Source organism: Drosophila subpulchrella, chromosome 3L (assembly GCF_014743375.2).
Source record: "Drosophila subpulchrella strain 33 F10 #4 breed RU33 chromosome 3L, RU_Dsub_v1.1 Primary Assembly, whole genome shotgun sequence".
Taxonomy (NCBI): Eukaryota; Metazoa; Arthropoda; class Insecta; order Diptera; family Drosophilidae; genus Drosophila; species Drosophila subpulchrella.
The window spans coordinates 14215075-14228007 of record NC_050612.1 but is presented as its reverse complement, the minus strand read 5'-3'; the positions used below and the strand labels follow the sequence as shown (position 1 = coordinate 14228007).

Here is a 12933-nt window from a genome sequence, read left to right as displayed (position 1 = left end):
CATGGTTCAAGTCTGCGAAAGACGTAGTATTTTTTTGTTCGGTATATTCGAGGGTTTTATTTACTGCATAAACTACGGTCACATCGCGCAGCACGTGTAAAAAATTGAAACCGAATTTTGCTGTTTATCCCCACAAAATGGATGTTGTTAAGGAAGTTTTAGCCAAACACCAAAAGGAATTGGACAAATACAAGCCGATCACAGTAGAAAAGCATCTAGAATGTCGGCTGGATGTGGGCACCCTGCTCATCACAGATCCCAACGACTTCGATGACCGGGAACTGAGGTAAGCAATGTGGATCTGGCGAGGATCACAGATTTTCCATTGATTATGGCTGTTTTCAGGGACAACAAAGAGGAGTACCTGACCGCACTGACGCGGGAGAACACCCAACTCCTGGTTAATGCCATCTGGGAACTACCCACAGAACGGGTGGACGAGAGCATTGTGGCCAAGCTGCCGGAACCCACGACCGTGTTGCCCCGTCTCCGCAAACCTCCAGGTCCACGTCCCCTGACCAAATGGGAGAAGTTCGCCAAGGAGAAGGGCATCAGCAAGAAGAAGAAGGACAAGAAGACCTACGACGAGACCATGGATGCAAGTTTAACCCCTTTAAACCTTAGAGTAACCCAAACTAATCTCTTGAATCTCTGCAGAAATGGGTTCCCACATATGGTTTCAAGCGTGCCGAGGCCGAGAAGGCCAAGGATTGGGTGCTTGAGGTCCCACAGAACGCTGATCCCAATACGGACATGTTCCAGAAGAAGATCGACCTGCGCAACGAGAAGGTGGCCAAGAACGAGATCCAGCGCATGAAGAACATTGTGCGGGCCAAGAGGATCGACATGCCGCGCAGTGGTTACCTGGGGCCTGAGGCTGCCTCCTCTAGCCAGCTCTTGACCGCCGTGACTGTGGCCAAATCCTCGACAGCCTCTGTCGGTAAATTCCAAAACAAACTGCCCAAGGAGAAGGAGGCTCGTGGTCTGGGCATCAAGGAGCTGATCCCTGGCGGCAAACGCAAGCAGTCGCATATCACACAGACGCCCGAGAAGGAGGCCAACCTGGATCTCATCAAGAGCGTGCTGAACAAGAAGCCCAAGCTGGATGTGAGCAAAGCGATATCGATGGAAAAGCGCGACAATCGTTTGGCGTAAGTTAAACACCTGGCTATTATACAGTTCAGTATAACTAAGACCTTTATTTCCTCAACAGACGCGAGGCAGAGGGTGAAAACGAGCCAGTCAAGAAGGGCAACAAGAAGCCCAAGGGCAAGGGCAGTCGCAAGGCGGTGGGCAAGAAGTCCAAGGGCAACCACGGACAAAGGGCTCCGGGCAAGAAGGCTCAGGCCGGTCGCAAACGTCGCTAGAATGTTTATTTTACATGGCTTAGGACATTTTAATTAACGGAAAACACTTTACACTTATGCTTAATAAATCTTACACATAAGACATAACTATGTTCGGTAAAAACGTAAATTCACTGGAGACGTGTGCCGTTTAAGGTATTGGTAAACAAAGTTACGGAAAACACGGTTGAAATTGCGTATGGAAGGCCAGTGCAGATTGGCGGCATTGTCCCGAGGTGTGTGCCAAACGTCCGGGAAGGGAGTGGCCACCAAGTGCAGCACAGGAACATCTGCGGGGAAAAGAACTTAATAACTATGGTCCATAGACCTGAAACAAATCAAACTTACTCTCATCCAAGAACGGACGATGATCGTCATCGACCAGACCGCCGCTAACACGATTTAAAAACATATTGTTATTGCCTTCCAGCTGACCGGCGGACCGCAGGGATTTCTCAATCTGCACAAGACTGGAGTGCAACCCGTGGGTGTTTTCATAAAAGCTGGAGAATTTTGGATTCTTCGCCCCAATAAGATCCAGCAGCACTAGCACTTCCTGTTATTGAATTAATTTTAGCAAGCTGATAATTCTTTCTAAGGTCATTGACTCACAATTCGATCTATATTTCGTGGGGCCAGTTGAACTTGGCTGGCACTCTGAGAGCTACTACGTGTTTTAGCCAGTTTCGATGCCAGATGCTTGGAGCCATATACGGAATCAGCATTGGTCCATTCCTTAAAGGCCTCCTCGCCATCGAAGAATATGAGCTGGAATTCGATATATACATATGTATCATTCAACATGAAAAGAAGGAAAGGTCTATGTCCCAGTTATCGGATGACTAACTCCCAAACTTAATCATACAATATTATACAAATTCTTTGAGGGGAAAACCAAAGAAAAAACTTGTTTTCGCATACAAATTTTATGTAGGGAGTTCCATGGAAAATTTATGAACTGTCAAGGTCTATTATAACAGTCGCTAATGCAAGCCACTTACCATAAGTCCCACGTCGTTGCGATTGAGAAACTCTTTCTGCAAATACCCGCTCAGGGTCTTGGCGGTGTTCAGCAGAATTGCACAGGGCACCGCGGAATCCGTGGCCCCCACAAATCCCGGATCATTGGGGAAGTACTTGCTGTCGTAGTGGCAGGCCAGAGCCAGGAAGTTCTGGGCTTGGGGATTTATGGTACCCACAACATTGGCGAACGTAAGCTCTCCGAGAACTGGAACTGGCTGCTTGAACTCATCCACTTCCGTTTGAAAGCCAAGGCCGCTCAGCGATTGTACCAGGTACTCGCGCACCTGCACGTAATGTTAGTTTTATAATACCAACTGTATGATGTTTTTCAAACTTTATCACCCACCTGTTGATGCCCCCGACTGCCAACGACGCGTGGCACCAAAATTGAGTCCAGGGTGCGGTTGAAATGGACCTCATCGTCGCGCCACTGGGATCCAATCTGAAATGTTGGTTAGAGATATAGGTGGGTTTTTTCTTGGAAACTTTAGCATCTGTGGTTTCCCAAGTGAGTCACAATGGTTTTGATTGTTTTTAAGGGGGTATGACTTACGTTCCCCGATGGAGCTTGTTGTTTCGAGGGCGTTACGAGGAGGAGCAGCAGTCCGGCTGCGGAAAAAACTACGGAACCGATCCCCATCTATACGCTTTGGAGCTTGGCGACGCACTAAAGCGCGAACGACGCCAGAAAAATCGATCTTTACCGTAGTTTTTTTGTGATTACGATGCTGATGGCTTTTGTTTTCGTTTTCCGTTGCCTCTTTGGCGGGCAAAATAATTTCAAAAGCTTTGGGCCTTGGTTTGAGAGAGGTTTTCGAAGAGTCGATAATGTTGCGAGAGCCACTATAGCTTTTAAGCCAACGGTCGTTAGGGAAAAGTGTGCCTGGAATCTCAGCGATCGCGATTAATTGCCACTGATAATAATAATGAACCTAATTATTATACACTACAATCAGAGACAGTTTTTATAATGACTAGCTTTATTTAACACTAGAAAGAGCAACCAGTAAAACCAAAAACATTTCTATAAAAATATAATTTCAACCGTTTTAATTATCATCTGAATCGGAATACGGAACAAAATTATCATTTGCAGATATGTAGGCATCCCAGTGTTCCAAGAAATCATACACAAATATGCGCATAATTTTTATCATATTACGAATGGTAGGATAGTGTAAATTTTCTTGATTATCAGCAGCCGTGTAAAGGACTTTTGGGAATTCGTGTGGAGCCACATGCATGACTGGAACACCTGAAGAGTATAATAATATATTATCGGTTAAAAAGAAGCATGCGATATTACTGTTACCAAGTTCATGGAATAAAATATGATCGTCAAGCAGATCATTGTCGAATTCTTTTTTTTTGTGGAACAGCACATGGCAGTCGGTTAGTTCTCCCGATTTTCTAAGTTCTAGTTCTATGTCAGTAACAAGATCGTGCAGATCCTCGCTAGCTTCAAAGTAGTTATAGTAAGTTTGATTCGGAGCTCCAATATAGCTAAGGGTTAATGCAAGAGCCTGCATAAAAGAGTTGACATTAATTGTTCTTTTTAATAATAAGTTAATAATATACATTTTTTTTAAATCGTTTATACTTACAATCTTCTCCAAAGGTATAATATCATCTTCTATGAAGCGACCTGAGCCAATGAGTTCGTTTTCATCTTCATCATCCGAAGTCACAGGATAGTGGCCATCAAAGAAAATAAGCTTTAAAAATCTTATCATTAATTATAAATTTAAATATTTTCACATAACCTCTTACAGCCAGACCCATTCCACTTTTTTTGGACAACTTCTCCGCTAAGAACAATCCCAAAGTTTTGGCCAGGTTTAGGAGAATGGCACAAGAAACAGCGCCTTCAGTGGCTGAGAGAAGAATGTCCTTGTCCCATTCCTTTGGCTTTCTGCTATCATAGTGACAGGTTAGCATTAGAGTATGCTCCGCCTCCTTATTCCAATAACCCGCCAAATTGGTGAAATTGGCGCCTTCTTTGAAGTCAAACCGTAGAACGGTAAAGTCCAAACTCTGCAGCTCCTTCTCGATAAAGTCCCGAACCTCAGAATGTCCCGGACTGCCCACATATCGAGGCTTCAGTAGTTTCGCCAACGTTGCGTTAAAGTGCTCCTCATCGTCAAAGAAAGTAAAAGGCAGCTGTTTAGCAGCCCAGCGCAGTAACATTGTATTAAGTACCACATATACCACGCTCACGAAAAAGGCAACCCTACCAAACATTGGGAAAAGGTCTTTCTAGTACGACTGGCAGTAGCGAGTGAGTAAATTTCTGGCGCAGAACTTAGTCTTCCCAGAATTTTTCTCGTAACAAAAGCATTCGTCATGCTTGTTAATTAATAAGGTTCGACAAAACAAATGTTCCCAGAGGCAGAAGCTCCCCTTTAAAAAAGTTGTCTACTAGGAATGGGGTTTATCTCAGTTTTGATTTAAAGCACAAGTAAACAAGAAAGTAATCCATATTAAATGTTGATAGAAAAGATTTTTTGACTTAAAAAAAGAAATTTCCCAATGCAAGTACCTAAATAATAAACCTACAAAATAACTTTAAGATAAGTTCCGTCCTTATGTTCTCGTAACACTCATCCGCTTCCGTATTTATAGGTTCGGATTTCCCTTTCTTCGCTTTTGTTTTCGCTGGGCGACGGACTTGGGTCTTGGGGCACAGATCTTGACTTGCGAAACATCCGGCTGGATCGAAACTCTTCTTTCGATAAGGTCCTTAAGCTGGAGCCCTGGTGCCAAGTGTGCCGGGGACGGGACCTCTTTGATCCTGGGCCACAGCAGGGCATATGCCAGATCCTTTGATTCCTTCCGAACTCAGCTCCATCACTGAGCGTTTGCGGGAGCTCGTGTTTCAGAGTTTCCGGCAAAAGAAGAGCCAGAAGTCCGCCCATAATTCCCAGAACACCCAAAACGATTAGCATGTTGGAGAAGGACACTTGGGCGAGGTAAACCACTGGTGGGGACATCAGCATCGCCACAAAGCCCATTGTATGGATAAAGGCCACTCCTTGGGCTCTCACCACTGTGGGAAGTATCTCCGCGGCCCACTGAAGCCCTATATTATAGCACATATTGGCGAAGAATCTCCCGGCTAGGGCTGATATCCTCATATGCGATGGATTCTTCAAACAGGCCCCGACCAGACTGAAGATTCCACTCAACGAGGTGTAAGCAAAGGAGCACCACCGCCGTCCACAGCGATCCAGAGTAAGGATCACCAGGATATTACCCGGCAGCTCCGTGGCACAAGCGATGGTGAAGAACACAAAGATATTATCAGTGTCCAGGACACTGGCCGCCCGCACATGACCATCGTAAACCAGAGACATGACCATCCAAATAAGGATCAACAGGACCATATGGAGGGCCGTTCGCTTCCGCTTGAATATCGAAAACACGGTAAAATCACGTCCGTATAGTTCCTCCTTATAGAACTGGGTGCAGCTCGTCTCGAAGAGTTCCAGTACATGCTGGGACACATACTTCTTATTAATCCTGATCATCTTTTTCAATATCTCCATGGCCTTGTCGATATCACCGGTCGAGACCAGCCAACTGTAATGGGTAATGTGGTTTTCTGGTTTTCATATGGCTTTAGGCAAAACCTACCGTGCAGATTCGGAAAGGACAAAAAAGGAAAACATCGCCAACACAATGGGTAAGGATGCCCATGCGGAGAATCTTCTCCAATTTCCAGCTGAAACGGCTATCCAGGGCATCAACATCGTAAAGGGGGAATAAAACAGGGCCAGCGACAAGTTGGCCACCAGGGTGCGGTACTTGGGACCCACATACTCGAGAACTGAAAATTTCAGAAGATATAAAATATATGTATTCATAATTTCTAAATTTGATCCACTTGCTTACCCAAAATATATACCATCGTAAAACAGGTATCGTAAGAAAGTCCAACTAAAAATCTCGACATAGCAAAGGAAAAGAAGTCCGTGGACATCGAGGTAGCAAAGCTGCCGATCAAGGCCAGGAAGCAGCTGCTAACCAGTGCCGCCACCCGACCGCAGTGATCGGCAAAGTGCCCGTAGGCCAGGCCTCCCAGAATCGAGCCCACGAAGAAGATGATCTGGGCATAGGTGGAGTACTTGTCGTTCTCGCACAACCAGCCAAACTCCATGGTGGCCGATTCGAATTGCGGGCCCTCCTGTTCGAAGACATATCCCTTCCGGCACGGAATCGTCGGCAGGGAGGTGTTTATATAAGCACTCTGATCCACTGCGAAGTGGATCTCAGTGTAGTTGGTGTCGTACATTCTGCAGCGACTGTACGATCCATCCTTCTCCCTTGGAATGGACAGCTGCTTGCGCAGCTCCACACTTTGCGTTCGCTCAAGTTCCGGCACTAGGCAGTAGTATTTGGATGGAGTTAGGGACATGAAAATCTGGCCCAGATACACAAAGGCTGTGATGAAGCAGAAGGGGATCATGAACAGGAACAGCATCACCTGGAAACGGCCGAATTGGCCAATCATTGGCAGGATGTCATCGAAATCTATATAATCCTCGTTCTCCCACGATCGGCGTGGTAATGAAGTGATCGATCTTTTTCTTTCCCAGATCGAGATATGGGAACTATCTTCGTCTTGCGGAATATCGGCGTATCTTACTTTAATCTGATCAATCGAATCAGTGGCTTGAATTCCAATGTCTCTTTTCTCTGGCTGAATGTAATATGATCTGTTTGAATTGACAAATGGGTGGCAAATTCCTAGTTATATCACTAGTACTTACGGCTTCTTGGGCTCTGACTGCTGTCCCTGATCCTTTTTTCCATTTTTCCTACTCTGGTCGTTATCTTCTGAAGATCCATTTTGATTTTCGTCATTTGCCATATTAAAGCAACAGATAAAATCAAAAAAATGAGTAATAAATCTTGGCTTCTTGTCTAAAGATAATGCCCTAATAAATATATGGTAAGATGGGGAAACAAATATAATGAAATTTAGAAATGTGTACAGATTTATTATAAATAATTATTAAAGAAAACATTGCACACAAGTTTTAATAAAAACAAGAGCTATGTCCAAAATATTTAAAACCTTTTAATTTTTTTCATCAAAAAGGTACAATGACATTAATCTCGAAAATCACTTTGTTTTTTCTTGGGATTTGAACTAAAGAATACACATTACTAAAAAAAATTGACCAGAACCTGGGTTATTTAATTTACTGAGCTTGTTACCAGGAAAAGTTCGGATTTCCAAAGTTATTTAGTCAAGTTATTTTCATTTAAAGTGTATTCAAATATTTTAAGCTTGAGGGGTATTGAACATTATCTTTTTGTAGCTTGACAATGTATTTAGAATTGGGAATCCTCACCATCATCGCTCGAACATTAATCCCCTTTAAGACCATTTAATCAGCACTGACTTGTTAAATTCTTGATATTCTTTTACCAGAATGACTTGATGCTTTTCCATGCCAGTGCTTTGGCTACTTTCGCCTTCATTTCCGATTCGGTGGCAGCAACTGAAGCACGAAATGGGCATTGTCATTGAACTCAGTGCGACTCCACGACGCCATCATCAAAGGCCGCCCGCCGAGCACTTTTCACGTTAATTAAAGGCTTACGCAAATCCAATCGAGAACTAATCCGGAGCAGTAATTTGTGGTATTGGCAAAGCCAACACAGTTTGCGGCTAATTGCATGAAAATTCGGTCAACCGCAGTCAGGATGCAGGAATCCTTAAACCGCCTGTTGCTGTTGTTTTGCTGCAGTTGGCGCATGCGTGGAACCCCAGAATCCCGTACCCCCCGAAACATTTTCGAACTTTCATTCATAAAATGTGTGCAAAGTGCGAACGTTTCGAAGTTGAAACCAATGTGGTTGCCTTCGAGTGCTTCACTAAGCCAGTCTCGATGCGACTTTCAATGACGACGGTTCTTTGCGCAGTAGCTAGTCCTCGGATTCCACACTTCGGTCCACATAAATATGCCCGGTCATGCCACATAAATCAGTGTCATAAATCTGCGCGTCTTGTGTATGGAATTATGTGTCAGTGTCCCGCTAGCAGCCACAAAATATCCTAGATATTTATCTGCAGAGTGGCAAATAAAAACTTGGCTTAAGAAAAAAAACAACTAAGGCAAGCAAATTAACCGTTTGGCGGGAAACGAGATAAAGTGAAAGCCCCGCGGGTGAAAGTGTAGAAAGTCAAGTGAAAGTGGCGGCTGCCGTTCCCCCCCAAAAAAAAAATATATATATCCAAAATCCTTTTTGAGTCAGCGTGCTGGGAATGTTTATCTGCAAGGCGTGAGCTACTGAAAGATGGCCATCCTGGAGTCTTGTTGCTTTTGGAAGGATGTGCGTAGCGGCAGTTTTGCCTGCGCCATCTACACGTTGGTGGGTTACTTCTCATATATGAATAATTTCTGAGGATAAGATGTGGCCTGAAGCCAGGCAAATATATCAAAATTCCCCTGAACTTTTTCAGCCAAACGCCAAGCACTTGCGCAAAGTTTCTTGGTCTTTCCAAACTTTTTAAGCAGAAGCAGTCGAAACTCATTTTTTTAATACCCAGATGAGCACCTACACCTATATATACTATGTGAGATTAAGAATTAATTCAAAAAAGTTTTAATAACCCTTGCAATTGACTTTGTTAATTTTTTCTTTATGGCAAACGAAAGTGTCCTTCAAACAAATTAAGAAAATTAGATCTCGGGTAGTTCTTTAATAGGCATCTTAAAGTTTTATATTCCTGCTGGATTTGGTTGTGATTACTGAAAGGTTTAATTTTAGTGGCGACTTAGGATTGAGTCACAAATTAACCCAAAACGTTTACTCCCTGTTGCCCATTATGTTGTCTAACTCAGAAATTACCTTTGAAATCAACTAAGTAATTTTGACTTTTCCTTAACAATGAATTTCAAGCTTTATGTCAACCAACAATTTCCTGTCTCATAAACCAGCATGTTATATTACATTTTCTCAATTAAGAGCTGTCGAAAAGCCCTAAATTAGAATGATTTACTATAATAATGAAGGAAATACCTTAGCAAACATATTACCAAGTCGAGTTGCATGCCTCTTTAACAATTACGGCACTCAATTGTCACTTGTTTTGTTTGGAGGGGGGACGCTTCTAAGGCTTTTACCACACATAACAAACGTTTGTCGGAACTTCCGTGTTCCCCTAAATGTTTCCTGTAATTTTCCACAATTTTTCCATACAGGTTTACTTTGGCTTCTCGACGCTGATGTTTTTGTTCTACCTGTTCGAGGAGCAGGATTTTCTGCTGGGAAACCGTGCTCAGCCGATGGGTGAGAGTTTGCTGGAGAAGGGCGATGTGACTGTAGGTGAGGAAACTGAAGGATACTGTAGCTCCGAAGGATACTCCATCCGTACTCAACGAACGTATGGTTCCATGGAAGCGACTCAATTACATGTGATTTATGCCTTTTGCAGTGACTGTGATATTCAACGTTTTGTTACTATTTTGCTCCATACTGATGGTCCTGTCGTCGGTTCTCTTGATATTGGGTCTCCGGCAGGTGAGTGTGTTGAGGCGTACTTTGTCCACCTCAATTACCGACGGAACCTCTATTCCGGCTGAATTCGCAGAGCAAGCGACATCTGCTGATACCCTGGATTTTCTTCATGCTGGGCGACCTGTTCATCGAGGTCTGCCACCTGGTGCACTTGTCCCTATCCCGCCGCGTTAAATTCGATCCAATTGTGGGTTTCATCTTCACCATGGACTTCTTCCTACTGTGCCTCAACGTGAGTTCAAAAGGCTTCAAAAAGCAATCACAGCTATACGTGGATTGATGATTCGCACTGCATTGGTTATTTATATGCTAATTTGGCGTGTTAGCCTTCAAATTATATTGACATTATAAGTATTATTACAAACATTTCCAATGCCAAGTTAAATGCATTTAAGAGCTTACCAAAAATCAGAACAAAAAAAATTGTATCTATTTTTAATTTATTCAAAAGCATAAAAGTGAAAACATCAGCAAATTTTTAAAAGTAAGATTTCAACCCCAAAATTGTATTTTAGGTAAAGCTTAAATGTATTTTCAATCTTTAAAATTATTAGATTATGATTTTTTTTACAATATGGTTATGTTCTTATTACATATTAAGCTAATGGTAATTTTTACTTAAATTTTAATATGTAATTTATGATTTTTAGCCATAGAAAATGATTTAATGTTTTTAACACTTTTGGGACGTAGTTTAATATCAAACTTTATCGGATATTCTGAAAGATTGCTGGTCCTGGAACAAACAAATCCAATCCGTATTTTCAGTGGATCATATTAACCCAGTAAATGTAAAATTCATTTCTGTACCTATTAGCCCAGAAGTCCCGAAAGTGTTAAGTACTTTTTTAAAGAGTAGGATAGGCGTGTTCGAACAGCTATTTACTCATAACTTGCCTTTTCAGCTCTACTGTCTGCTGTGCGTTATCTCGCAGTACCAGACCTTCCGCTCCCAGCGAGCGGAGCTGCGACAGGCGGACTCGGCGGCCTCGGTAGGTATTCGGTGAATGTGTTGTGCCACTCCCAAGTATGCTTACCTGCCCTCCCCCCCTTGAAACAACGTGTGCCTCCCGTCCAACCCAAGCCTATTGTGGTCTTCACAGCGGCCGAGAAGCTAGCCAAATCGCAGCAGCAACTGCAGCAAACGCATCAGCAGCAACATCAGCACAATAGTTTGCTGCAGCAGCTGGAGACCGGAACCGGAAATGGGAAGCGGCGACGTATGCTGGGGGCAGCCAGCCCGCTGATAACCTCACAGCGGCTGACCAACTTCTCCACCATCACCGAGGAGGAGGAGCAGCAGTCCCGGTCAGGTAGGGTTCGGCATGGCCCCATCAGAGCCATTTTTAATTAAGCAAAAATCTAAAAAAATAAATTCCAACTAGGCCCCCATTCGGAGCAGTCGAATGGAGAACAACTGGCCCGAATTCCAATTATCACTCTGGCTGCCAGCCCAGCTCATTGCAGTGATGCAAGTGAACCCCATCACTAAGCCAACGTTACGTGTCCCCAATACCAATCCCAGCTGAGATTTAAGCAAGAGCTCAGATATTTTTACAAACTGATTGACCCGATACAGCAGAATAAAAGGAAATATGAATTTCAGTAGGCATACTATTCTTTGACAACAGGCCTTTACCACCTAAATAAACACACATTTCTTTCATTTACATGCCAGCTCCATGGCAACGGGGCACCTAAAAGTAGCTTGGGGGCGCATCCAGACCTTAGAAAGTCCCGAATGTCCTAGGAAGTTCAATAACCAAACAATACTGCCCTGCACGACCCAGCTTATTGCTGTTCGGTTGCTCAACTGTAAAATAAAGTACAGGGTTAGTGATATAAACGAAACGGGGGACACTATGTGCAACTAATTCTTAGAAAGATTTGTATAGGTCGTGCTGAGATTTCATCAACATTTAAGCTCTTCTTCTCATAAAAAAAAACAGAAAAAATAATAAACACTATCAAAACATATGCATAACATTTTTCGCTTAAATTTCTTGTGGTTTTAAAAATATGCCGCTGGGGTGAAATATAGAACGCTTTAAACCGATCCGAAATTGCCTTTACTAGCTTTTATAATTGTTCTACAAACTCCAAAAAGTAGGCCACACATTTTATTATCTATTGAGCTATATTTTACCATCGCACAATTTTGTAAATCGTGAATTTAAATAAATAAGAAGTTCTAAAGAATATTCAAGACGGTGGAAGAGGGAGTTTACAAATATAGTTTGTCGCTGAAAAGGTTGAGTTATTGAAGTTTGCCTATACCCCTTGAGTAAGTTCCGTTTCTTCACAATGGCAACAGGATGCAGCCCAGTTTAAGCTCGAGTGCCTCGCCAAGCCAAACTATTCAGTCACTGGGCCAGCTGTCCATGTCTGACATTTTAAAATAATTATTCAAATGCTTAAGCTTCACCCTGTCAGACGGCCGCAGGTCAAAATAACCCTAAAACAACAAGGGACCAAGGGAAAAACGAGATTTTAAAACTTAATTAGCTTTTTAAAAGAGCTGACAGACCCAAGAAGGGTCAGGTTAAGTGGTTTTAGTTGCCGTCTAATAATACTCAAATTATACTTTAAGGCCCTAATTAAAAAACCTTCGGATGGCAAAGCAAACTTGTATCCACTGCAATCCGTTACCACTGATGGTACGAAGGATTGCGGACGTCATCAGGCCAAAACAGAAGCTTCATTAAATGGTACTTAATCACCGGGCTAAATTGGCCCTGTTAATTAAACCCCCAGGTGAAGTTGCAGGGACACATGACACCGGTCCACAGCCCTGAAGCGGATGGATGGCTTAGGGACTGAGCTGCTCTTCCTGCCCGCCAGCTGTCGATGACAAAGAGTCGCTGGTGGAGAAGCCACACAATCCGCAGACTGTTGTCCAGCTTCCTAATGGTGAAATGGTACTGCTGGTGTCACACTGAGAAAAATCTCTATAAGGGTGCAAGTGCAATTTTTTTAGATAGCTTACTAGATTATTATTAAAACTTTATGTTTTAACCCAAGTAATTTCATATTT

At 43.0% G+C, this 12933-nt stretch overlaps 5 protein-coding genes across 8 annotated transcripts; 2 read left to right on the top strand and 3 right to left on the bottom strand.

The window, feature by feature from the left end:
* The first annotated feature begins 77 nt into the window (after positions 1-77).
* LOC119554905 (ribosome biogenesis regulatory protein homolog) lies at positions 78-1454 on the top strand. Its single transcript, XM_037866007.1, has 4 exons — positions 78-286; positions 346-598; positions 658-1151; positions 1214-1454. Exons 1-4 carry the CDS (start codon positions 138-140, stop codon positions 1365-1367), a joined length of 1050 nt encoding a protein of 349 aa, XP_037721935.1. The 5' UTR covers positions 78-137; the 3' UTR covers positions 1368-1454.
* LOC119554906 (glutaminyl-peptide cyclotransferase) lies at positions 1357-3081 on the bottom strand. The gene is made up of 6 exons (XM_037866008.1): positions 2923-3081; positions 2716-2811; positions 2348-2653; positions 1959-2114; positions 1695-1902; positions 1357-1636 (listed from the first exon to the last, which is right to left on the bottom strand). Exons 1-6 carry the CDS (start codon positions 3007-3009, stop codon positions 1455-1457), a joined length of 1035 nt encoding a protein of 344 aa, XP_037721936.1. The 5' UTR covers positions 3010-3081; the 3' UTR covers positions 1357-1454.
* Positions 3082-3418: 337 nt separating this feature from the next.
* LOC119555386 (glutaminyl-peptide cyclotransferase) lies at positions 3419-4633 on the bottom strand. Its single transcript, XM_037866730.1, has 4 exons — positions 4140-4633; positions 3974-4084; positions 3682-3892; positions 3419-3624 (listed from the first exon to the last, which is right to left on the bottom strand). Exons 1-4 carry the CDS (start codon positions 4608-4610, stop codon positions 3419-3421), a joined length of 999 nt encoding a protein of 332 aa, XP_037722658.1. The 5' UTR covers positions 4611-4633.
* A 216-nt stretch (positions 4634-4849) lies between these two features.
* On the bottom strand, positions 4850-7403 carry LOC119553585 (beta-alanine transporter). Of its 3 annotated transcripts, XM_037864036.1 has the most exons (5): positions 7139-7403; positions 6853-7084; positions 6261-6789; positions 6003-6195; positions 4850-5948 (listed from the first exon to the last, which is right to left on the bottom strand). In XM_037864036.1, the coding sequence occupies exons 1-5, from the start codon at positions 7237-7239 to the stop codon at positions 4970-4972; spliced, it is 2034 nt and encodes a 677-aa protein (XP_037719964.1). In that variant the 5' UTR covers positions 7240-7403; the 3' UTR covers positions 4850-4969. The 3 variants fall into 3 exon arrangements, with proteins under 3 accessions (XP_037719964.1, XP_037719961.1, XP_037719962.1); XM_037864033.1 differs by having other exon boundaries at positions 6261-7084; positions 7139-7400; XM_037864034.1 differs by having other exon boundaries at positions 6261-7084; positions 7135-7231.
* Positions 7404-8278: 875 nt separating this feature from the next.
* On the top strand, positions 8279-11710 carry LOC119553726. Of its 2 annotated transcripts, XM_037864312.1 has the most exons (7): positions 8279-8750; positions 9584-9707; positions 9817-9902; positions 9973-10131; positions 10805-10891; positions 10984-11212; positions 11285-11710. In XM_037864312.1, the coding sequence occupies exons 1-7, from the start codon at positions 8676-8678 to the stop codon at positions 11389-11391; spliced, it is 867 nt and encodes a 288-aa protein (XP_037720240.1). In that variant the 5' UTR covers positions 8279-8675; the 3' UTR covers positions 11392-11710. The 2 variants fall into 2 exon arrangements, with proteins under 2 accessions (XP_037720240.1, XP_037720241.1); XM_037864313.1 differs by lacking the exon at positions 11285-11710 and having other exon boundaries at positions 11003-11143.
* The last annotated feature ends 1223 nt before the right edge of the window (positions 11711-12933 follow it).